This window comes from Petaurus breviceps, unplaced genomic scaffold (genome assembly GCF_028583685.1).
Source record: "Petaurus breviceps papuanus isolate PSGF00001 unplaced genomic scaffold, PetGlider_PUasm1.0 37, whole genome shotgun sequence".
NCBI lineage: Eukaryota > Metazoa > Chordata > Mammalia > Diprotodontia > Petauridae > Petaurus > Petaurus breviceps.
The window spans coordinates 46,260,884-46,287,066 of NW_027186296.1; the positions used below are offsets into that span (position 1 = coordinate 46,260,884).

The 26,183-nt window shown below is 36.7% G+C and overlaps 1 protein-coding gene across 7 annotated transcripts in view; it reads left to right on the forward strand.

Moving 5' to 3' along the window:
* OTUD7A (OTU deubiquitinase 7A) overlaps positions 1 to 26,183 on the forward strand; it is a 420,410-nt gene that overhangs the window by 238,376 nt on the left and 155,851 nt on the right. For 6 of the 7 annotated variants that reach the window (XM_069098405.1, XM_069098403.1, XM_069098404.1 and 3 more), the window contains 2 exons: positions 3,562 to 3,617; positions 25,350 to 25,504. In XM_069098405.1, coding sequence (XP_068954506.1) covers positions 25,354 to 25,504 — 151 coding nt within the window. In that variant the 5' untranslated portion in view covers positions 3,562 to 3,617; positions 25,350 to 25,353. The remainder of the gene's footprint in view (positions 1 to 3,561; positions 3,618 to 25,349; positions 25,505 to 26,183) is intronic. The other variant, XM_069098407.1, reaches the window with a different exon arrangement.

Consider the following 26,183-nt stretch of genomic DNA (forward strand, 5'->3'; position numbering starts at 1 on the left):
AGAGAGAGAGAGAGAGAGAGAGAGAGAGAGAGAGAGAGAGAGAGAGATGGAAGTAGAAACAAGATTTTGTAACTGATTGGCTATGTAGGGTGAAAGAATGAGGAGTTAATGACAACTCTGAGGTTATAAGTCTGAGTGACTGGAAGAATGATGGTTCCCTGAACAGAAACAGGGAAGCTTGAAAGAAGATGAGTTTGGGAGAAAAGATAGTGTCACAAGAACTGTTGTGCCCATTACCAACCATCTATTCCTCCTCATTCTGTAGTACTTTATTCCACATCAAATGAGAAAGAGGATGGGGCTCTTACTCACTTACTGACTATCCTAGGATGCAAATCCCACGCTTCAAGGACTGCCTGATGCTGTTTTCTGGAAGATAGCAGTAAGAATAAGGATGAGGGGGGGTTTTCAAACGGCACCTATACAATTGCTGGCTATAGTTGCTTGGGGTTTGTTTATGTCATGACTGTTCTCAAAGATTCCCAACCTGGCTCAGGATAGGAGAAACTGGGAGCTTGCCCAGCAAAGGGACAAGACAGAATGGGCTAGTGTTGGCTGTTGATGCTAAGTGAGGTTGTTTTGGAGACAAGTAGCAGAGTTGGCTATTGTGGGAAGGACAGGATATTACCCATATTCCCACACTCTGATTAGCTGACTATACATCTCTTGGGATTAGGCCACCAACCCTTCCCCCTCCCCCCTTCACCATGTCCTGACCTCCACTTTGGAGACTGTTGTTCTAGTTTATCAACTTCTTTAATCATTGTTTGTCATCAAGTATATTACCCATCCCTCTCAGGTTCCTGCCATTTGTAAATTTGATAAGTATAGCTTATTCATTTATCCAAGTCATTGTTCAAATGTATTTGTTGGCCTAGTGTCAATCACAGATTCCTAGAGCACTAGTAGATATCTCCTTCCAAATCCATATCTAACTATTGATAACTTCTCCTCTGGGTATGACCATTCAACCAATGCTGAATCATAATCATATTATTGTCTAGCTTATTACCTTCCATTGTTTCCACAAAAATATCAATACCATGTCAAATAGCTAACTTAAGTATAAGTAAACTATATCTGCAGAATTTCTTTGGTCTACCAGATTAATAACCCTATCCAAAAAAATTAAAAGAAGAGAAAGAAAGGTTAGTCTAGCCTTCAGAAAGTACAAAGGCTAAGCACTGGTTCACAGACCATCCTCTCTAGATTCTCCTGTGAATCTTGCATGACTACTTCTTGATAAATCCATGCTGGCTCTACAACAATTAACATTGTTGTTCTAGACGTTTCCAACAATCCCTTTAATAATATCTTCTGAAATATTTTCAGGAATTGAATTCAAGGTCCCTGGCCTCTACTTTGCAGACTCCATTCACTTCCATTGTTTGAAAAATCAATACCTCTTCTTTTTTCTCATAATCTGACAAAAATCATTGAAAGGGTCTCAACAGTCATATCTGCCAGTTCTTTCAGTACCTGAGAATGTAATTTGTCTGGGTCAGATAAATTGAACTCATCAAAGGCAGCTAGGTTCCCTCCCCTCCTTTCTTATCTTGGGTATCATCTTTCTATAAACCATTTTTCTTCTTTCTTTTTCAGCCCAATTATCATTCTTATTGAAAAAGAAAACAAACAAAGTAAGATTGGATTGCTATCTTTTTTCTCTATCAACCAGAGGAGCCAACTTACTCCTTTTTTTTGATCCTCCTCTTTTACCTGATAATAGCATTTGGAAAAAATGAAAACCACTTTTTGGATATACTTAGCTTTCCTCACCAGTTTTTCACCTTGTTCTGAGCTTTCACAGTCCTTTTATTTTTTTAAACATTATTTTTAGAGGACCAAACTCCATTTTCATATTCATGTAAAAAACAGGGAGTTAAACCATCTAAGATCTATAATTTTATGACCTTTAAGGTTCCTTTTAGTCATAAGATCATAAATATAGACTGACTCCCTCCTTTGACATGAATGTGATAGTGAGGTTCAGTCAAATCAACTTTCATGCATTTATGTATCTATGTATCCATCTATAAATATGATTTGGCAAAGGCATATGCATATAAATATAATGTGTTTCATATATATATATATATATATAGCATTGTTTTATACAATATATAAATATAGCATGTTGCTGTTCAGTTGTTTCAATTGTGACTGACTCTTTGTGACCCCATTTGGAGTCTTCTTGGCAAAGATACTGGAGTGATTTGCCATTTCTTTTTCCAACTCATTTAACAGATGAGGAAACTGAGGCAAAGTTAAGTGACTTGCCTAGGGTCCCACAGCTAGTAAGTGTCTGAAGTCAGATTTGAACTTGGGAAGATGAGTCTTCCTGACTCCAGACCTAACCCTCTATCCACTGCACCACCTAGCTGCCCTTATATATTATAATATATAATTACATCATTATACATAAAGTAATTTACCTATTGTAGTTATAATACTTTGTATGGATAGATGTATCTTTGACAAAACTAAATTTATTGGTGAGTTGCATGCACAATATTTAGTATTATAAAAGTATGACAATAGAATTTGGTTAGTTCCTTAGAGGTCATTATAAAAGGATGTGATTTGCTGTCACTTTAATAATATGATTTATGTTAAATTTGGGCTACAGTATGCAAATAGGAAAGAAGAGTGACCATATTCACTAATTATGCTGATAATAATTCATATTTACATAGTGTACTAAGATTTATAAATTGTGTTTCTCCAGACTTTTTAAGGTAGGTAAAGTATTGTTACCAGCCTTTGACAGATTAAAAAAATTAAGATTCAATGAACTTGTCACTTTCTTATCTTACATAACTTTCATTGTGAATATTTGAACCCATGCTTTCTCTTGATTACAAATCTATTATTTTCTCCTGCCTCTAAGCAACAGAATTGTTAATGGATTCCAAAATCATATGAATAAGAAGATCTAAAACTACTTTAAATAAATGGTCTAATTTCTTCTTATGGATATCTAACACATGATAGGCACTACAAAGAAGGAATACTAAGAAAAAGACTTTTTTGAAAGTCATAGGCTCATAGCAGCATAGTTTAGAGCTGGAAGGAACCCCAGGTACCATCTAGTCCAAATCCCTGTGGACCAGAGAGGCTATGACTTGTTCAAGGTCACACAGGTTATAACTGTCCAGTGTTGAGATTTGAATTCAGGACTTCTATTCCAGAGGCAATGCTCTTCCCCCCATACTTTACCTGGAAGAAATTGTATAATACAACTTTTTGCCTTGTTAAAAAGTTCAAAATCCCAAATTTGCCTCATTCCAATTTGTTCATACAGTTGAATTCTATCCTTTGTTACTTTTAACAAGGTTCCTGATGTTTTGTTTGTGAATATTCAACAAATATGGTGCTGCAAGGAAATATATAACTAACATGTATACACACTTGTAAAATTCAAGTACCTTTTCTTATATTCAAATTTATAATGTTGGTGAACCAAAAAGGCACTTAGTTCAAACAAATTATTATAATTGACAATAGATGCATCAACCTGACCTTAATTAGTGAATTTACTCATTGTCCTTTGTGTTTCAGCCATATGGATTTCAAACCAATCAAAAATTCATCGTAAAGAGGTTGAGTATTTTAAGGTACGTTTGTGTGACAGGGAAATCGCAACATAAATCTTCATATGCAAGAGAGTGCCTATACATGTACTCACATCATTATGAAATTGTTCATGACAGCTTTGTGGAGGGGCTGTATGTCAAACGTGTTGCTACCGATTCCCAGTGATGAGATAATGTCTCTGACACCTGAGTCACCCTAAAGTTTAATCATTACAGGTAGAGTACAAGCATTTATGTTGCTAAAGTAATGTGTTTTTTTTTTTTTAGCACAAGTCAGGACAATTGCCTTCATGTTTCCAGTGTCTGTAAAAGTTCACTTTTTGGTTCTTATTATCTCCTAGAAATAGTTCGTTATCATTCCCTGTATTTGCAACTTTAAATATTCTAAGAGATCCAAGTTAGGCAAAAACGACATTTTGCTCCTTTACAAATGTTCTAAAAGTTCTTGTGATAAAATTCTCTCCTAGTTTTATGCATGATAAAGTATATTTTAGGAGGTGTTTTTGCCTTGTCTTTTTATACTTTGTGAAAACCATTAACAGGTAAGAGAATGAATGTCAAAGATCTTTATGAATTTACTTTTGTACATGTAACTTCAAACATTTTATTCAGTAGAACATCTTCAGTTGCTCAATCTGGGAAATGTGGGTTTTTAATCTAAAAATGTAAAAGCACCAGCATTTTCATTTATGTATACTCAGCTTGGGCCAAGATCTGTCATTACAACTCTTCTTTCTTTGTTTAACCATAACAACCAAACCTATGAACTTTTTCCAATTATTTCTTTATACATAATTTCTTTATGCATAAATGCTAAGAATAGTTCACATGAATCACTTTATCCTTTTGCCGAAAAAAATGTTCTCACAATAATAGCTGTTAGGGAGAGAGCAGTAAGATAGCATTTATAAAATATTCAGAATTTTTGGAGATTAAGTTCCACAATAAAGGAAAAATGTGCCAACTGTCTGCCATGCTTTCTGACAAAAGTATCCCCAATATTGTCAATATCAGTAAAGTAGACTATAGGCTATAGGCTCTGGGTTCCATCTATGTAATTTTTTTGGAAGATATAAAATAGATTGTCTAAATCTGATTTGATTTTAAAGGTGTAAAAAATATTCTATTGCTGTATAATGGCACCTAGCTATTAAAAATACACAACTTAAAATGTCCACCCACCCCCAGTACCCTGGCCTTACAATTTGTCACATAGATTGTTAGTCAAAAAAATGAACATCTGTTCTTGTGAAATTTAGAATACTTTCTATAATGTCATATCCCTAAAGCATTGGATAACCTGAACTTCTCAAATGAGATTTCTTTGAAACAAATAAAGTATTATTATATTTAGCTTATATAATATAATGCCATTTCATTGAAGTATAGGAAGTCTGAACTGCTCACATAGAATCACCCTAAAGTAAACAAGCCTTGCTAAAATAGTATGTATCTCAACCAAACTGTCTCATAGGTTAATTATGGGTAAAGATGGTGTCAGAGTCCTTTTTTTTAAGTCTTGTGCTTTGGCACACAAAAAGGAGGGGTTATATTTGTTTTACTTGGCCTCAGAGGACAAAAAAATTGCAAGGAGGCAAACTTAGGTTTGCTATAATGAGAAACTTCTGAATAATTAGAACTCTCCTAAAGTGGAATGGTCTGGCTCTGGGATTTAACTGCTCTCCCTGTTTTGGGGGGAGTCTTCAAGGAAAGACTTGCTGGCTCTGTTGTAGGGGGAGTTCTTTTATAGGTGTAACTTGGATTAGATGGCTCCTGAAATCCTTCTCTACTCTGACATTTTGTGAACTAATAAACTGCAACTCCCCATATGGGCCAGACCTTTCTGTGTTTGGGTTCCTGCTGAATTTATGATGTATCTGATATAAATAAATATCAGTGACCTAAAATGAAAGCATCCAGTAAAGTTGCAATTGTGAGCCTAGGTTCTAAAGTCAGAGTGCAAATCCCAGATAGCTAAAAAGTACTCTTCAAAAATCCCCTAAACTGCCCATAAATTATAATACTGTAGCTTCAACAGTTGACATTTTAAAAGGACTTGTATCTCTTTAAGAGAAGGAAGTTTCTTTTTATTTTGTTTTCCCTGGTTACAGTTGAATTTGAATTTGTTAATGATATAATTCTATGTGTTTAAGTTAATGATATAATTCTATCATATAGTCAGTCTGCAACTTACAAAATCCCAATTAACAAATGAAATTTATATTTGAGAAAGCACTGCTGCCATCTTCTTTCCACCTTGCTGCTGGCGCAGTTGGAGGTGGCTTGAATCAAGGGGAGTTCCCATTCTTCTAGGCAGGCAATTCACTGAATCTATAGCTAAAAATATGTATTCTTGAACCCCAAGTTGAAACTCAGAATGAACTTTCTCATGGATTCCATTGACCCCTATCTTGATATAATCACACAGCACCAGGACCTAGATACCTGCCTGGCTGCTAGACCTGAAATGAAGACCATCCTGCCCTTCTCTGGAAGTAGTCTACTCAACATTGGAGTAAGTTCTGGGACAAAACTGACCTGGTTGAGGATGGGTAGGTCAGTCTTTTCTCATTCTTTTATAAACCAGCCTGGCTCCAGTACTCTACCAACCCTCACCTTGACTGTTATTAGGCAGAAGCAGGGACAGGATACAATGCCCTCTTGCTGCATGAATATCTTGTCTTCCCCCAACTTCTTTTTTTGTTTGTTTTTGGAGGGGAAAAGGCAGGGCAATTGGAGTTGTGACTTGCCCAAGGTCACACAGCTAGTAAGTTTTAAGTGTCTGAGGCCGCATTGGAATTCAGGTTGTCCTGACTCCAGGACCAGTGCTCTACCCCAGCTTCTTTCATAGAAAATCAAGTCATCATTATTTTTTCAAAAGTGACAATTTGCTACCCTATGGCTCCACTCCATATCTATGTAATTCTGAGTGGTTTAGGCTGCCTAGTCCAAAGTGCTGGTCATTGGCCACCCCTCCCTACTCTCTCATTTCCATTCAGATCAGCGTAATTACTCCTACTGTCCCCAGCTTTCCATTGTGCCCTGTTCCATTGTCAATAAATTGCTTTTCATAATAAACGTATGCCCTCTCCTCATGAAATAAATAGTAATGATTCATTTTTCTTGTTCAGTAGTTTCAGTCATGTCCAACTTTTTGTGATTTTGGTATTTTCTTGGCACAGATACTGGAGTAGTTTGCCATTTCCTTTTCCAGTTCATTTTACAGATGAGGAAACTGAGGCAAATAGGATTAAGTGACTTGCCCAGGGTCACACAGCTAGTAAGCAACTGAGGTCAGATTTGAACTCATCTTGACTCCACGCCCAGTGTTCTATCTACTATGCCACCTAGTTGCCCCTAATTAATTAATAGCTAGCCTTTATATAGCACTTTAAACTTTGCAAAGTTATTTAAATGTTGTGTCATTTGTTCCTCACAACAATTCCATGAAGTAGGTACTGTTTTCATCCCCATTTTACAAATGAGGAAACTGAGGAACAGAAAAGTTAAGTGTCTAGCTTAGGGTCACAGTTAGTAATTACCTGAGATAAAATATGAACTAAAGTCTGACTCTTTAGTCCTAGGCTCTATCCACTTTGTATGCAAAGAAATCACTTTATATTTATTTTTTATTTACTTATGCATGTATACATTGTTTCTCCCCAATAATATATATGTATCTAGATGGCAGAGACGGTTTCATTTGTGCTTTATTTTCCAAATGCCAAGAACAGTGCTTGGCACATAGAAGTAGCTTGATAAATACAATGTTGAAGTGAACGCAAAGTGGCATTATCTTCTGATTCACTGATACTTTTTGTGCATTGGTATAGATGTCCAAGGGGTAGCTAGGTGGTTTAGTGGATAGAGCACCAGGCCTGGAGTCAGAAAGATCTGAGTTCAAACCTGGCCTCAAACATTTACTAACTTTGTGACCCTGGGCAAGTCACTTAACTCTTTGCCTCAGTTTCCTAATTTCTAGAATGGGGTCACACTGGAGAAAGAAATGGCAAACCACTGCAGTATTGTTGCCAAGAAAATCCCATAGTCAAAGTCCACGGGGTCATGTAGAGTGGCACATAACTGAACAACAAATCTAAGTCCGAAGACCTGAGTTTTAATTCTAGTCATTTCCTCTCTTTGAGCCTGTTTCCTCACCTACAAAATTTTCTCTAAGTAGTCCCCTTCTAGCTACAACACTCTACATTTCTGTTCATTTAATATTATGGTGAAACAATATTGTGTAGTAAACAGACTTCTGGGGACTGTCCTGAAAACCTAAGCACCATTTTAATCATTTATTTTTAAGGGTAGAAAAATGTCTTCCTGGTAAATAGTTATCCAAGTAACCAACTTAACAGCAAACATTTGAAACACAAACTACTTGTAAGTTGGAGACTGGTAGTAGTGGGATAATGTCATATTTTCAGGTTTCAATAAAAACGTACTTGCCCACGGCACAATTCTTTTAGATTCAGCCCTATTTCTGGTTTGTGTTAATTGGCATGGCTGAAGTACCTGGGACTCGGAGCATTCCTGCAGCAGAACCCTGGGGCCTACCTTAATTTTCATTGAACCATAATAATTAGAATTGGAAACATATACTGAAGCATGTGTACTACCAACACAATAGACATAGTGATTCACAGGCCCAATTTACCTTAAAGTTTCCTGGTTTGGCGATCATGTGATGAATTTCTTTTCTGGTTAGTAGGGAGAACAAAGTAATAAAATAGGAAGCAGCAATATTTCTGAAATTAGAAATATTGTATGGCTTTACCATTTTTATGTCTGAATCAAGAAAAGTTATATTTTGTAATGAATTCCACCTTTTTCATAACGAAACATGTCCTCAGTATGGTTTATTTCACTGAATGACTTTCAAGTCATCAGGAATAAAATGTACCTAAACCTTGTTTAGTATTTTGTTGTGCTCAGCTGAGTAATCATAGAAGTCATGGTCCAGAGAAAAGTGTTGTCCAAACAGAAGCCTTACTTAATTTTCTTTGAGATGCATATTTATAGCAATCTACTCATACATGTATATATGTACCTATATACACCTGCATGTATATATACACACACACTTGGATTCTTTGGGGAACATTTCCATGTACACAGCACAACATAAAAAGAGAATTCAATGTAAAACCATGAATTTCTATTTCAAATTTCCTTTTAAAAAAAAAACTCTGTAGTAAATACTATATATCGCTTTCAAAGCTACCCTGTTGTTTTTTTTGTGTGTGTGTTTCCTTTTAAGTTTTCTTTTGTTCTCTGTTGTGTACTTTTTTTCCTCCCTCCCCACCCCACCCTAGGGAAGGTTACTATTAGACACAAATTTATATATATATATTACACAGACATATATATCTGTGTGTATCTACATATAGATACATATATACACACTACATATATACTTACACATATACATATATACACACATACATATATGTGTATATATACATCTACATGTGTGTGTGAAACCATACTATACATACTTCTCATTATCAGTTCTTTCTCTGGATGTGGACAGCTTCCTTCATAGGTCCTTTATAGTTTATCTGAGTGTTTATAATACTCAAAATGACTTAGTTGTTCAGTTGTTTTTAGAAAAATATTGCTGTTACTGTGTTCAGTGTTTTCTTGGTTCTGTTCAGATTTTATAAAACTTCCCTCTTTCCATCTACACCTGTGTGTATGTGTTTTTGACCCATTATTTCATGGTTCTGTAAGCTCCCTCCCCTGATGCCAATCAGCAGCTGATTTCCAATTTACAGTTTTAGGGAGTTGCCTGGGACATTGAGAGATTAAATGACATAGCAGTGGTTAGAACTACTATGTGCCAGAGGCAGGCCTCTCTATCTCTCAAGGCCCACCCACTGTACCACTCTGTCTCTCTGCTGTAATATGGTTCAAAGGCAGGACTTGGAACAACTAGATTTTTCTGATTTCCAAGGCCAGGCCTCATCTCCCTCCCTACCAATGGGGGAAGAAGGTGAGGAGTCTGAACATAAGATTTTATCAGTGTGGGGATCTCAGGGCTTTGAAACTACACTGATGCAAATTTCCAGCTCATCTTAACTTAGGTCCAAAGAGTTTCCTGGGAATACTAAGAGGTTAAGTAAGTGACTTGGCAGTTGTCATGTTTCTGATATATGTTTGCAGTAGGACTTAAAACCCATTCCTTCCTAGCACTAAGGCTAGCTTTCCAGTACTGCCCATTCATACCACGCTGCTTCCCATATGTACCCATCTCAACTTCCCAATACTCTCCGCCAAACTTTGGTGTTAACCACCCACTGTGTACCTCAACTTATCATTTGCACCATCCCTGCTTAGAGAGACGACCTCTATCTTGAGCATTAAACAAGATTAGGGAGAAGACATACACCCCCTTTTGCTGCATGCATGTATGCATGTTTTCACATGCACACACACACAAATACATAATTTCTCAGGGATTGGTAATTAAATCAACATTACTTCTGCAAAAATAAAGGAACTGATAATCTACTGCCTAATGGCTCCACTCAGTATATCTGTAATTTTTACTCTTGGGTTTAATTAGGAAACTTTGTTGATGCTACAATAACAATAGCTCACATATATTGCATGAGGTTAGGTAGTACAAATATTATTATTTCCATTTTACAGAGGAGGAAACTGAGGACAATAAGGTTAAACAGATTTCCCAGAGATAGTAAATAATGTATCCAGGATTAAAATTCTGAACTTCTTACTACAAACCAGCTCTCTCTCCATTATACCACACTTCTTTCTCCTTTCCATTTGTCTCTTCTCCTTTTGAACTAAGTTTCTGACTTTGTTACACATCTTCAGAACTTAGATGACCATCCCCAGATTAAAAAACCCTTGTCTTGTTCTGATGTTTCCACCCACTTTTACCTGTCTCTAAGAGCCTACCTATACTTCTACCTTTCCTCTGTCTCACCTGTCCTGTGGTGCCTTAACCTAGAACATAATACGTCCTTCCAAATATTGGACAGCTGTCTTTGAACATGCGCACACACACACACAGAAAGAGAGAAGGTAAAATAGAAATAGTTGGAAACAAATTAAAATTTAGTTTTGTGTGTTCACTATCATAAAGTAACATGTCTCATCTGTTTACTCCGTTGACAATTTCTAAAATCCAGAAATGGTTAATGAGTCTCAAGTCAACAATAATTTCAATGTGCTAGGCATTGGACTAAGCCCTGGAAATACAAATATAAGCAGAATGAAATATAGTCCCTGCCCTCAAGGAGCTTACATGCTAATGGTGGAACATAAAACATAAAAGGAAGCTGAAGTGTGTGGTTGGGGAGAGATGAAGGTACCCAGGTACCTGGTAGGATGGAATGGTAGATAAAGCCCAGAGAATTTTGAGTGCAGCCTCAAGAAGAATGAAGACCTGGTCAGCTTGAGTGCCCTCCTTAAAATGTAGTTTCTGGGTGGAACCAGATCATCAGAGGGAAATGGTGGAGGGGCCTTCTGATGTATGAATGGAGGATTGGGAAGTGCTTCCTGCAGAAGGTGAGATTGTACCTGGAACTTGAAGGAATTCAGGGAGAAAAGGAGGTAGAAATGAAGAAGGATAGCATTCCAGGAACTGGAGTCAGCTGATATAAATGCCTGGAGTTTGCAGATGGAGTATATTATGTGAGGAATAGTGAGAAGGCCAATGTCACTGGATCACAAAATACAGAAGGAGAGGATATATGTTGTAAAAAGACTGGAAAAGTGTGTGTATGGGAGGTGGGAAGTGAGCTTATGAGGGACTTTAAATGACATATAGAGAATTTTATAATAGATCTTGGAGCTGACTGGGAGCCATTGGAGTTTGAGTAGGGGGATGGCATGGTCAAGACCTGTGCTTTAGGAAGATCACTTTGACTGGAATGAGGAGAGACTTGTTTCAGAGAGACTAACCAGCAGGCTATTCTAATAGGTCAGGTGTGAGGTAATGGGGGCCTGCACCAAGATGGTGGCAATGTCAGAGGACAGAAAGGGGGGATGTATGGGAAAGATGTTAGAAAGGTAAAATCAACAGGCTTTGGCAACAACTAGGTAATGGGGGTTGAAAGAGAGTGAGGAGTCTAGGATTTCACTTAGGTTATAAACCTCAATGACTGGGAAGATGGTGGGATCCTTAACAGTAATGAGGAAGTTAGGAAGAAAGGAGGGTGGAAAAATAATAAGTTCCATTTTGGATATGTTGAGTTTAAAATGTCCACTGAATATCCAGTTGGAGATGATTAAAAGGCAGTTGGAGATGAAAGACTGGAGGTCAGCAGAGAAGTCAGGATCTGGAGAAGTAGACAAGAATCATCAGCATAGATATGATCAAAACCATGGGAGCTAATGAGGAAATTCAAAATCCCACCCCTTTGTTTTATAGGTATGGAAACTGAGGCCCAGAGAAGTTAAGTGACTTATCTAGTGTCACTAGATGCAGGATTCAAATGCAGATGCAGTATTCAAACCCCAGTCCTCTGATTCCAAATCTAGCTCTTTTTCACCTTATTATGTTACTACTCTGGTAGAAGTCATGTTTCTGTAGCCCTACAGTTTAGTTGGTTAGCTTACGGAATTTACTGGGTCAAAGTTGTAGGTGTTATGCATTTATGGACCAGTTTAATCCTTTATTTAATTACCAAGGATTGAATATCTGTTCCTCAACCAGCTGTGTTATGTGTATGGCATAACACATGGCAGGGTACATGTGTGAAAATGGAGAGGAAAGCCCCTCAAAATGCAATGTGACAGTCACATGATTCATTTGATGGTAAATAAGGGGATAGATAGATGGTAGTTAAAGTTTTTAAGGAATTATATTAATTTCTAGAAATACAAATACAAACAAAAAGAAAGTCTCTACCTTCAAAAAATTTACATTTTAAAATTTTTATTTTTTATTCAGAACTTAAGAATTAAAGCAAACATGTCCATAACATAATAGAAGAAAAAATAGCATTCTATATAAAACTACAAATCTATTATGTACAATTTGCTAAGCTGGAGGCAGTGGTGAGGAATGTCACGCAGGGCCAAACAAGGCAAGGTGAAAAAGTTGTCTGGGGAGTTAAAGAATGATCCAATTTCAAAGTGAATATGGCTAGCATGAGGTAACATAGGCATATGGAGAAAATAATATATACAAAGGATAATTGTTACTTGATATATGTGTTTATAAATGAAGTGTACTAAGAGTAATCATGAAGTGGGTAAATTGCGAACCAAATAAACAAACATAAACCAGGTTAATGATGAATCTGCCTGTGTTTCAAGAGCATATTCCAAACCAATCTGTTAAATATCTTACTATCCTACTTATCAAAAAACATTTAATAAGGGCCATGGTGCCATGAGTAGTGCTATACTCAGCCTCTTACAAAGTCAACAAATTAGTATAATTTCAAAACCTTTAGTAGCTTACAATATAAAGGGGATAAAGTGCAGGAAGTACTAGTTATAGAATGATGAAACATTAGAGAGTAACCTTGCGTAACCTTTACTTTAGATATCAACTTTGATGTTTTAATAAGTGCTTGCTTAATTGTATTTTGAATTGCAGTGCAATTAATATACAGGTTCTAATAAGACAAGGTGATTATGTGCAAGATGTTAAATGTAACTAGGAAGCTAATTACTTATAGTATGTTACCCTCTGTAAAGAACATAAGTGAACTCCATTGGAGCTGAATAAAAGAACAAGTTCAAGTAGTCAAGTGGGATGCCTGCACCTGCCTCCATTTAACCAGGGCTGGCTATGAAAAGAAAATTGAATTTCAGCTCAGCCATAGAAAGAACATTACAAATGTCAAAGGTAGCCTGTGAGGAGGTGCAAAGTTGTGAATGGAAGGAGCGACATATTGTCCAGGAGAGAAAAAAAGTAAGATATTTAAGGGGAAACAATAGAGGTTAGGTGTGGTACCCTCCAATAATTCATCATAAAGTAATGAAAACTATGGTGCTGTTATACATGGGAATCTTAAGATCATTCATTCCATCCTGAAGAACTTACCATATTTCCGGGGAGATAAGACATGTGTTCTAAAGAAGGACCATCATGAAGGATTAGACTTATCTTTGACCTCAGAAGTGTTGCAGTTGTAAAGAGACAAGCTTAGATTTAATACCCTAAAAACTTCTCCAACAATTAGATCTCTTCAAAAGTAGAAAGTTTTGTCTTGAGAGTCAACAGGATGTCCCTCACTGGAGACCTTCAAATAGCTATAGAGGATTCTTTGTTGGGACTGCTGTAGAGAGGGTATTTATTCAGGTATGCGTTAGATATCTAAGATCCCTTCCAACTTGGGGATTCTATGATATGGTCAGAATAAGTGTTCAGAAAAAAAATGACTTTGGCTGTTAGAAAAAAAAGCTGGCTACTGAGCACTACATTGAGAAGGGAAAGCAGTGTAGGGCTGGTTGCTACAATCAGTTTATGATACATCAGGTTCAGCAACTAGTATTTGTGGTTGTTTTACTTTTTTTTCCAGAGAGAAAGGGATAGAGTCAGCCCTATCACAATACCTAGGACCTTCTATGAATGGACCTGGTCTCAGACAAACTAAGACCTGGGAAAAACCTTAGTTTAGAAAGGCCAAGGCCACTCACTGCATCCTGGGCCATCACCAGTCATCTTGACCTTTGTCTTGCCACTGGACTTAGATGACTCTGGAGGAGAGAGTGAAGCTGATGACTTTGCACAGCTCTGCCTTACTTATATCCAATTCAAGCGCAAGTCAAGACTTCATCCTTGGTCCTCTTCCAGTTAAAGGACAAAAAACAATAATAATAACCTTTTATAATCAATTAAACTTTCACAATGTGTCTTTTTAAAAGACCACTCTTTTTAATCCACAAGAATGTCACAATGACTGCATTTAGGCTAGAACTGAACTTATGTCTTTCCCTTCCATCTTAAGTACCAAGTACAAGACCCAGACTTTTTTCAAGCTGTTTTCAAGCACTCTCTTCTCAGTTAAGGAGATAGAATGAATAATAGTAGATTTATACAACTTTTTAAAAAATTATATGTACTTTTTTTGATCCATTGAAAACAAACTACTATAAACTTCTATTTTAATTATCATTCTAAAATTTATCTTTTAAAAAAAGCAATCAGAATTTATCAATTTAAGATCAATAAAGATTAAAAGATATGTAAGCAAAAAAAGTATGTATAGTGGGGAGACGGGTGGTAATAAGTTGTTGCCATCATGCAAATGAGAAGTGTTGCTCATTCTACCTCCTGTCTGTGTTGATATAAATACATATATAGAGACAGATGTATGAAATACACCTCCATTATATTTGAGATGTGGCACATGCCTATTTATAATTATTGGGAATAATTCTTAGTGTCAGGCTGGTCTGTGTAGGTTGTTCATTAGGAAGCAAGTAGAGGAAAACATTTCACCAATTTCTAATTTCACTTTTAGATCCAGAACAGTTTTTATATCAAAGATGATCAGTGTTAAAAATCTCTTCCTGTTCTTGGTACCTCTGTGTAGAGCTAATGGTTTCTGTTTTTCTAGTTCTAATTCAAATTGATTAACCAAAAGGACCTGTGCTAAAGGACCTGTACTAAAAAGTGTGGACAAAACATACCATAAGAAATTTTCATAAAATCACAGAATTTCTGAGTTAGAAGGACCCTCAATAGCCATCCGGTCTAAATCACACCTAGACAATAATCTTCTCTGAAAGATATTATATATGACAAGTTATTGCCTAGCCTTTGATTAAAAATCTCTGGTGAGAGAAACCCACTGATTTTGGAAGAAGTCCATTCCAATTTTGCATCAATGGAAGTGTTGGCTTTTTTTCACCCTTTCCTCATGCCTAAATTTGCCATTTTGTAGCTTCCTCCCATTCCTCAGAGTTCTACTCTCTTTTCCCCAAGTTAAACTTCCCCAGTTTTTTCATTCAACTGATCGCATGGCCCCTTTACTATCTCAGTTGGCCATCTCTAGATACCATCAAGCTAATCAGCATCCAGAATCACTCTTGAAGTGTGGTCATCAAAAGTGAATACAATATTCCAGAAGTGGTCTTCATTTTGATAAGATTCACTTCCTCCAATGTTGTGTTCCTTCATTAATATACTGGGCAGAAGTCAGTCTCAAATTTCAATATCCTCACCCCAAGTTCTCAGTTAGTCAACTTGAGGAAATGAGCCATAGTATCAATGGCAAAAGATAGATAGATATGAAATACCATGAAGGAAAGATGGAAGGAAGGATTTGTTAAGTGACTGCTATATGCCATGGTAAGTGCCTTACAAAGATCTCACTTGATCCTTACAACAACCCCGTGAGGTAGGTGCAATTATTATCTCCATTTTATAGTTAAGGGAACTGAGGCAAAGAGGTTAAATGACTTATTCAGGGTCATATAGCCAGTAATAGTTTGAAGTCTGATTTAAATTTGGATCTTCTTGACTCGGGCCTAGTGCCATATCTACTGTGCCACCTAGTTGAAGAGAGAGTTGACTTTCATCAAGGGCTACTCCTAAAGGTTTCATGGAGGAAGTGACACCTGCATTAAATTTTGAAGGAAGGGGAAGACTTCACTAGTTTAGGTGAATGGTAATGTAAGCAGGCATAACAAGTATATGCCTTTCTTTCTTTAAATTCAAGGGGCATCTAGGTATGCCAAGGGATAGATCCTGGGGGCTAGAGTCAGGAAGTTTGAATTCAAATCCAGCCTCTGACACTTACCAGCTGCATGAGTCTGAGCATGACACTTAACCTCTCTCTAACTCAGTTTTCTCATCTATAAAGTGGAGATAATAATAGCACCTATCTCCCAAAGATATTGTGAAGGTCAAATGAGATAATAATTATAAAATGCTTAGCATGACACTTGGAAAATAGTAGGTATTAATAAAATGTTAGCTATTAATATTAGAGCCTGTTTAGCCTTTTAAAAAAGAAAAGAAAAATGAAAAGCCCCCAAATCTGCATTCAAACTAATGAACTAAGAAGAAAGTTTTATTTTAATATTTATTAAGGTACAAACTTCTTACTACAGCCTCAGGGTTGTGATATAGGACCTTGACCTGAGGTCAGTAAATTTGACAACATATGAAGTTATACCTGGAATTATATTTCAGAAAACAAACTTTATAAAAACAATCAGTGAGGGGCAGCCAGGTAGCCCAGTGAGTAAGAACACCGGCTCCAGTGTCAGGATGACCTGGGGATCAAATCCGGGCTCAGATACTTAGCACCACACCCAGAAATAACTGGCTGTGTAACCTTGAGCAAGTTACTTAATCCTTATTGCTTAAAAAAAAAATCAGTGAGTAGCACCATTAGCATCAAGTCCATTTTGAAATCTTTACTCCAGCCTTTAGAAATGTGAATGGATTAAACATAGTAGGATCAACATAGCCAGTAACTTTAGCTTCCAATTACAATTGCAGTGGCAGGAAATGGAGATGGGAGATGGTACTGTTTAATCGAATTTAAGCAAGTGTTTCTTGGAAATGTTTAGTACACATTTGCAGAAATACAGAATTCTGTGCTAAGTGCCAGGTAATATACAAAGATTTGGTAAAATAGTCACTGCCTTTATGAAATTTATAGTGTCTAGTAAAAAGATAGGACATATACACAAATAATTATATAGTACATGATAAAGTGCTTTGAAAATACTAACTGGAGAGGTCATGGGAATTCTCAGGAGGTGACATTTGAGTTGGCCTTTAAAAGTAGAAATTCAACAAGTAAAAAATGAAAAGAGGGCTTTCTAGGCAGAAGGAATAGTGTGAGCAAAATTAGAGAGACAGGGAAGAGTGGGATGTATATAGGAGATTATGTGTAGCTCAGTTTGGCTACAACATAGAGTACCAAGAGATAACAACTGTAAAGGTACCTGCCTATTGAGAGCCCAGAATGCAAGGCAAAGTAGGTTTGATTTTATTCAGTAGCTGATTAAGACTCATTGCATGGTTTTGAGCAGAGAATTTTAAGTTTTTTTATATTGAAGGCAAGAGGTGTAGAAAATCTGATTCTGCCAAATTTTGAGAGGAAAAAGGAAGACCTTACACATACTTTGGAAACCTTCAGATTTAGAGATGGAAGGGAACCACTGAATACAACCCAGATGAGGAAACTAGGGTCCAAAGAAATTAAGTGACTTGCCCACAACAGGTAATAAGTATCAGAGTAACCAGGTCTTCTGAATTCAGATTCAGTGCTATTTCCACCACATACTTGTTAAGCATTTGCCTGGTTTTACAATTTTCTTATTTACTGGATTTTTGCTGTTACTAGGCAATACCTTTTATTTATTTATTTATTATTTTATTCATTCATGAAGAAATAGTCTGATTTACAAGTATGCCGCCATTCACAAAAGTGGCAAACGCTAATGTCAAAAACCTTCTGCAAATGGTTTAACAGAACTCTGTGTGGAATAGGAATTGGGACACAACCTTCATAGGAAGGAAATCCTTGTCCAGTTTGTGTTAGACTAAATAACCTCAGTTACCTTTAACTCTGAGATTCTGTAATTCTGTGTTTATTCACTGGGTTGTTATAAAGAAATTACTTTATTAATCTTAAAGCCTCAAAGGGTTTTATAATGTGAGGAATTATAATGTGTGAGGAATAGTAATTGGCATTGGGTCACTTTCAGAGCCTTGTTTTTTTTTTGCTCAACTATAAAATAAGGATAATACTTTTACTACTTATCTCTCATGGGGTTGTTATGTGGAAAATGCTTTGTAACCCTAAAGCACTAGATAAATGCTAGCTATTATTATCCTTGTTATTATCATTAAGAAGAAGGATAATGATGCCTGGATGGTTAAAAGTTAATAGTGAACAGCAATTATGTGTGAAAGATCAACAAAAAAAAGCAAACATAATGTGAATTGAAAAAATAAATCCTTTGGAAGGATCTGCTCAGAAGCTATTTGCCACATAAATTTTTGCTTTGAAACATGTAATATTTACTAAGGATAAAGGTAAATTCTTTTGTTTGGGGTAAAAATGAAGAACACAATTACAGAATGGGGCCATAGCTAGACAACTAATAACATGGACAATGTCTAGGAGTTTTAAGGGACTGCAAGCTTAGGATGAGCCAATCTTATGACATGATTGGTAAAAAAAAAAAAAAAGTTAATGCTATCTTACAAAAATATTCAAATGGATCTGTGATGTCATTAATTTGTTTATTGCCTCCAGTCAAATTGATTGCTCTCTATCCATGACTGGTAATCTGGTGTGATTCTTGTTTATGTTCTTTTATAAAACTGTGGTCCAGGGAGGTGAGCAGAGTGTATCCAATGTGATGGAGGTATTCCTTGATTTTTCCATTGTTGACATGGTTCCATTGGAGCACTCTGGCTATTCACCCGTTATCTCTTGTCCTTGCCTACTTTTCCTATATTTCCTTTGATGACATCTTTTATTTCTTTTCTTTTTCTGAGTTCCTTATTTATTAGTTAAATTTTACATCCTACACATACCCAGCATGTATCTTTCTACTACCTTCTGTGAGATATTCATTTTTGATTATTTGGAGACAGTTGTATTACTTGTCTTATCACAGGTAGGCTGTTGGTAAGACAAAGATGAACCTTTGTTTCCATCAAAACTTAGGATCTTTGGAGGAGCTCTATAACTTTCCAGTGGCAACCTAGTCTGTTTCTCCTCAGGTTTAAAGTCAGGCACAAGTTATTGTCTGTTTTTATTGTCTGTCCCAGATACACGCGCACACACACACACACACACACACACACACACACACACACACACACATGGACAGGTTTTATAAGTCCATCTACACTTATTTCATAATCTGGGAAATGGGCATTTTTGGTCTACTTGGTCTTTCCTGTATGGATGATCAGACCAAACATTTTGAGGTCTTATAGCTCTCTTCAGAAGAAAAATAGACTTAGATTTGAAAGGGATTTTGGAGCTTGGAGTCCATTGAGTCCAATCATTTTGCAAATAAGGAAACTGAGGCATCCAGAATGTTAAGATTCACCTACCATCAGACAAAGCAAGTAAGTGTCTCAAGCAGGATTTCGTCTTAGGTCTTCCTGACTCCAAACTTAGTATGTATCTACTGTATCATCTAGATGACTCTTCTAGGGACCTCTGCAGCATCCCAACATTTGAGGCAGCATTTCCAATTTTATTTCCAAATGGGAGTATCAGGAATATCCCTATTCAACTTAGATTTAATCCTAAGATTTTGCGCTTAGATGCTTGTGCTCTTCCTTTTCACTGAGAAATACCTTTGGTGAGCAGAAATCCCCTTGTTTTCTGCCCCAGTTGATGTTTACGATCAAAGAGGTTCTTTGAACATGGCTATTTCTATTGTGTCTTTCATAGACTCTTGAATGATTTTTGATATAACAGAGACGTGTTGTTGGTAAAGGCCCTTGAAGTGAACATTTTCCTCTGCTGAACCTCCTATTGTTTCCTAATCAACAAATAGCACAATGGAATCTGAAATAATTTCCAAACATTTGTGAGATGGTAAAGATACGGCCAAGGAAAATGATACTAAAAAAACATTACCATCAGTTTTGCAACTGCATCCTAAGGACCATGGGACCTTTCCATCTGACTTATAAATACGGCCTTCCATTTGTGTTGTCTCTCCTACTAGAATTTGAGTCACTTGATAGCACAGGTAATCTTACTTTTCCCTTGTGTCCTCAGCACTTAGCACAATGCTTTGCACGTAGCAAACATTTATAAAGGGCTAATTCATTCACAATCTAGATAAACTAGATCCACACCATTGCTCTCACCTGCTTTTCAAGCAATTCTCCCATTTCTACATGTTGGCCCCCCATCTCTTTAATGGTCCGGTCCATTCTGGGATCAAAAAATAATTGTGGTGCTGAGAGGCAGATTTCAGTTTAGTACAAGGAAAAACTTTCTAAGATGTAGAGCTCTCTAATATGAGAATGGGGGCCTATGTGGTGGCAATGAACTCCTAATCCCTTGAGGTAAATTTGGAGAGCATTAAGACACCAAGAAGGAAATATTTTGAGGAACAACCATTCAACACCCTCTTCCCTCCCTCCACCCCATTCTACAAATGCATTATTAGCAAAGGAAATAAAAGCTTTAGTAATGACCTCTACAAAGTTAGAGTAAGGCTTTATTTTATTTTGCTTTTTTGGTTCCAGTGTGGAAACTTCTATCACTAATATCAATTGATGCTATTCTTTAGCTTACAACCCGAGGATTGCCTGAAGAATTGAACAGCTGTCCAGTAAATTGTAATTGTCACATAGCCAGTATGTATGAGGATGTGAACCCTAGTCTTCACAACTCCAAGGCTATCTCTTATTTTTGCTTTGCCATAATTTATTCTTTTAAAAATATTTAATCTTCTCTTTGAAATTCTTTCCTGTCAACCACTTATGATATGTGGCATGGTTGGGAAGAAAGATTTTATAATTATTTATCAGAGCAAATCTTTTTTTAAAAGTATCTATTGTAGGGGCAGCCAGGTAGCACAGTGAGTAAGAGCAACGGCCCCAGAGTTGGGATGACCTGGGATCGAATCCAGGCTCAGACACTTAGCACCCACCCAGAAACACCTGGCCATGTAACCTTGAGCAAGTTACTTAACCCCGATTGATTTAAAAAAAAATGTATCTATTGTGATGATCTATGTCATTTGTCATTGTGTTCCCAGTACCTCCCACAGTATTGAATTGAATTGAACTTGCAAGAAAAATATGCCCTTTTAGGATCAGCGTAAAATGCAGAATGTGACTATTACAATAACAAAACATTTTTAAAAATTTGTGCCACTGCAGTAATATTTTCCTTTAAAATTGTTACCTGGTGAAGCTGTAAGTGTGTTTCAATGTTACCTCTATTATTTGAAACATCCAACTTATCTTCAGAGACTGATTTCAGCACTGGTTTGAGACACATGAGAAAATCAGTGTTGATTTTAACAATTGTCCCACCCCAACGGTTTTGCCCTATTTGTTCACTGACCTTTATCAATAAACAACTGCCAATCCCTAATCTTTCTTTTTGAGAAGTCAAACCCTCTTTTAAGCATGAAGGTTTACTACTATTGAGGATAGCCCCCCCGCCCCCGCCACCCAGAAAGGCACCACAGGTTTCTAAGACAATCCCCAAAGGGGAAATCCAGAAATATGTTGAACAACAGCAGCATCATTAGAGTAGGTTTCTGGTCTGCCAAGGAGGCTGCTTTAAAGTCAGCACTTACTTGCATATTTAAGTCATGGTTTGTTCATAAATTAGTCATTTAATTGGTCATGCCTTATCGGACTTACCTTATATCTTTACTATCTACAATGTTCAGAAACAGCTTTGAATTAAAGCATGATTTCTGTGGTTAAATTATCAATTTAACCCATGAAACATTGAGAATGGATTTATTCTTCAATTCTATACCATTATGAAAAGAAATTCTCCAGTAGATTTTACTAAGAGACCCAGCTTCATGGTTTTTGATCTGGGTTGCAATATATAACTTGTTAAAAGTGTTTTTTGGTTAAAAGTTGGTTTTTTGTGTCAGGAGACTAAGTATATGGTAAAGGAAAGAATCTGTTTTCTTTATCAGCAAACTTGTTTCTTTGTATATGATGCAAAGGAAAGAATGTGAATTATTCAAGAATTTTTCAGACAGAAATGCTTCCCTTGTCTGGGGTTTAATAGCATCCTTGCTGACATAGAAGTTTCAATTAGCTGCATTTAAAAAAGAAAAAAAAAAGCAGGAATACATTTGCATGTCAGCCAAAACTGAGGTCCCTTTGGTCATTGCAGTGATGGTTCCCAGACCACAAGTTATTGTCATATACAGGTATGTTTGCTGTTTTTCTATGCCACTTCATGGTACAAACAGCCTATAGTGAGTTTCGTACCATTTGTATAACTTTACCCTTGGACAATCACAGCATTCTGTTCAATAAAACCTAATTTCCTCAAGGGTGATTGGAAAATCTGGGAATGACATGGTTCACTGAGTTCAGTAAACAACCCTAAACTTTGAGTGTTGAACCTATCACTAATTTTGTCTACCTGGAAGGGTTTCTTTAAAACCAAGTTGCTAGGGACTTCTCTTGGGCAGTATATTTATGTTCCTAGTTTAACAGCAATGACCTTGTTAAGTGGTTCTCACCCTTCTAAATTTGAGGATTCTTTTTTACCTTCTAAAAATTGTATAGACCTCCATGTCATAGTACTTGTCTAAATCTTTATATATACATATATATTTATATATACATTTATACATAGTCTAAATCTTTATTCTGCTACTTTCTATGTGTATGACCTTAGAGTATCAGTCTCTTACCATATTTTTTTGGAAGGGGGAAGGCAGGGCAATTGGGGTTAAGTGACTTGTCCAAGGTCACATGGCTAAGTAAGCGACAAGTGTATGAGGCCGAATTTGAACTCAGGTCCTGATTCCAGGTCCGGTGCCCTATTCCCTGTGCCACCTAGCCACTCCAATCCCTTCCAATTCTGAGATTTTGTGATGTGGTTAGCATGAATGTTCAGAAAAATGACTTTAGCTGTTAGAAAGAAAAGCTGGCTGATAATACATTGAGAAGGGAAACCAGCGCAGGGCTGGTTGATGCAAGTCAGTTTATGATACATCTAGTTTAGATACTTAAAGTATTTTTTGTTTGTTTTTATTTTTTTCCTCAGAGAGAAATGGATAGAGTTGGCACTATCACAATACCTAGGACCTTTTGTGAATGTGACTGGCCTCAGACAAATTGAGACCTAGGAAAGACCTTAATTTAGAAAGGTCATGGTCACCCACTGCATCCTGAGCCACTTGACCTTTGTCTTGGCACTAGACTTTGAAGAATCTGGTGTTGAGAGTGAGGCTGATGACTTTGCACAGTTCTGCTTCACTTATATCCAACTGAAGTATAAGTAAGGACTTCATCCTTGTGATGTCTTTGGTCCTCTTGGAGAAGGAAGAAGGGACAACAGCAATGATCTTTAGACAAATCACTTTAACTTTCCTGAGCTTTGGTTTCCTTCTGTTTAAAATTAGATTGGATAAAGTTATCTCTAAAGTATCCTAGGAAGTCTAACTCTCACTTAATTCCTGAAATAAATTTTATAGGTCTCTCTTGTACATAAATGTCCACCATTATCACTTTATCTTTTTCCATGAAGTCTAAATAAGGGATAAGATAAAGGAATTAGGGATATCTGAGTCACAGGAGGGTGAATTTTTTCCCCCTATTTTGTCCCTTGGTTGCTAACTGTAACCCTTAGGAAACCTTAAAAGGGCTGTATTTTAGCTTGTTCTAAACCATAGTGAGAGGAAGGAGTGGCATACTGGATAGAGAACTGACCAAAAAAACAAAAAGGCATGGACACAAGCTCTTCCTTTGACACATATGAGCTCGGTTTCCCTGAGAAGTTGACTTAACCTCTAAATACTAGGCAACTTCTTAAGACTATAAATTGCATTAAAGATGCAAACTTGTAAAGGTAGGAATTTCTTCTACTAAAGAAGTTACAGGCTCTTCTGCATATCTCTTCCAGAATGGGCTAGGGAATGAGGGAAACCATGATTAGAAACAATAGGTGGTAGCAAGGAAAAAGAAACAAGCAAGGGAATCTTGGAGTCCTGGAAAGTGTTACTTGGAGACTCACATTTTGTATTGAATGAAAGACTGAATGTGTGAATGAATGAATACATGAATAAAAAAAAAAACCTTTTCTTAAGCACGATGTGCAACGGACTATACTAAGCACCCAGGTTACAAAGACAATACCTTCTAGTAATAGAATTCTAGCTTCCCACTGTTTCATACCTATTGTCCTTACAACTTGCTTCCCGCCAAATTCAATTCTCCCTTCTTTCCTCTCTGCCCCCACCAGAATTTGCTGAAGTCTGAATCCCAAACCATAGAGGGTTAAGCCTTGGAAATGGGAAGTCTATAATCCTATAACTTGTCAGAATGAAAAGGAATAAATATTGGGAAACTAAAATCCCATTGAAAGATGAGATTATGGAGGAAGAGAAATTCATGTTGTCTAAAATTAGAAATTAGAATGCATAATCCCATAAAAATATTGAGGCCATTGGCATAGAAATAAAACTTTTAAAATATTATGGGTTAAATAGACTTTTATTGGTTGATCTAAGAAACTAATAATTACATATGTTATTTTTGAAAATGCCTTCAGAGTTCTTAGCAAATGACTTATTAATATATTTTTGGAAACAAAACCCATGTACTGGGGACTACCTGTATCTGTGTTGGGACATAATTTAACCACATAGTGCAAAATAACAGGTTTGTGTTATGTATATGCTTCAATGGCAGATGGCTCCAGTATAATTTGGGGAAACAGAAGAACATACTGGTTATTTCTAATTCACTTGCGTAAATGCTTAGTTTATAGAATCCCCTGTGGTTATGAAATGCAATTGGTGATTTTGAGTATTTGATTGTTCTTTGAATTGCTACTGACAAGTGTTAGGTAAAGTGAGATCATATTTGGCAGTTAACCTTTGCCAAGCTCTTACTGAATGGGGGAAGGGAACTATCCAACATTCAGAAGAGTAATCATGTGTTAGTCTTAAGTTGAAAATGTTTTGCATATTGGAATAAGGTGGGTGTCACCCAAGTCAGTATATTAAAAGCAGTATCCAGGAGAATTGACTACTCACAACTGGTGTTTTGTAATTGGTACTGTATTGTGCTACCAAGAGGTAAGATTCCTTCTTTCTTTTTACCTACAGATGGATGGCTTCTAGTCTGCTCTTGAACCCCACCTCTGCTGAGTGTTGGGCAGCACTTCTACATGATCACATGACTCTTGATATGGACGCAGTCCTGTCAGACTTTGTTCGGTCCACAGGGGCAGAACCAGGTCTGGCAAGAGACCTGCTGGAAGGTGAGTAAGCCTAACTATCCCTAAAATGTTTGCCACTTGATGGGATCTATGAGTTTTGGTTCATTTTTTTAAAAGGAGAATGTGACATGTAGAGAGATGAGTCAGGACTTGGAACATCCAATGTTTGTGAGAAAAAGTAAGCAATTAAACTATATCATTACGGCTGTCATTTCTGAAAGGACAAAATTGTTACTGGAGAGGATGCATGGGGATGTTTCATCCATAGAGGCAAATATTCAACACTTATTTGTGCTACCTAAACAATAGCCAATATTTTGTCATTTCAATTCATTCTTAAATGAATTGTGTACTTGAAGAGCACTTGATGAATATTTGGCAGAAAGTGTTAATATCATTATCATCAACAACTTACCTTTAGATATGGCCCCTGTTGACATTCAACACCAGGCCTAAAGCACTAGCTGGGTTTGGCCTTTTATTAATTCTCCCACTACTGGGCAGATAAATAAGTAGGGGGTGAAATGGATTAATTTTAGACTGTCTTTTTTCAGTGAGAGAAGATATGACACAACAATTAAGAAAATTGTTCCATGGGTGACCTTAACTTTTCAGTCTAATTCTAAGTTGGAAAAAACACTTTGGGCCAAATTCTTCTGTCAAACACCCACACAACTTCCACAGAACTTGGTAGGAATTACTCATGAGAAGCATCAGCTAA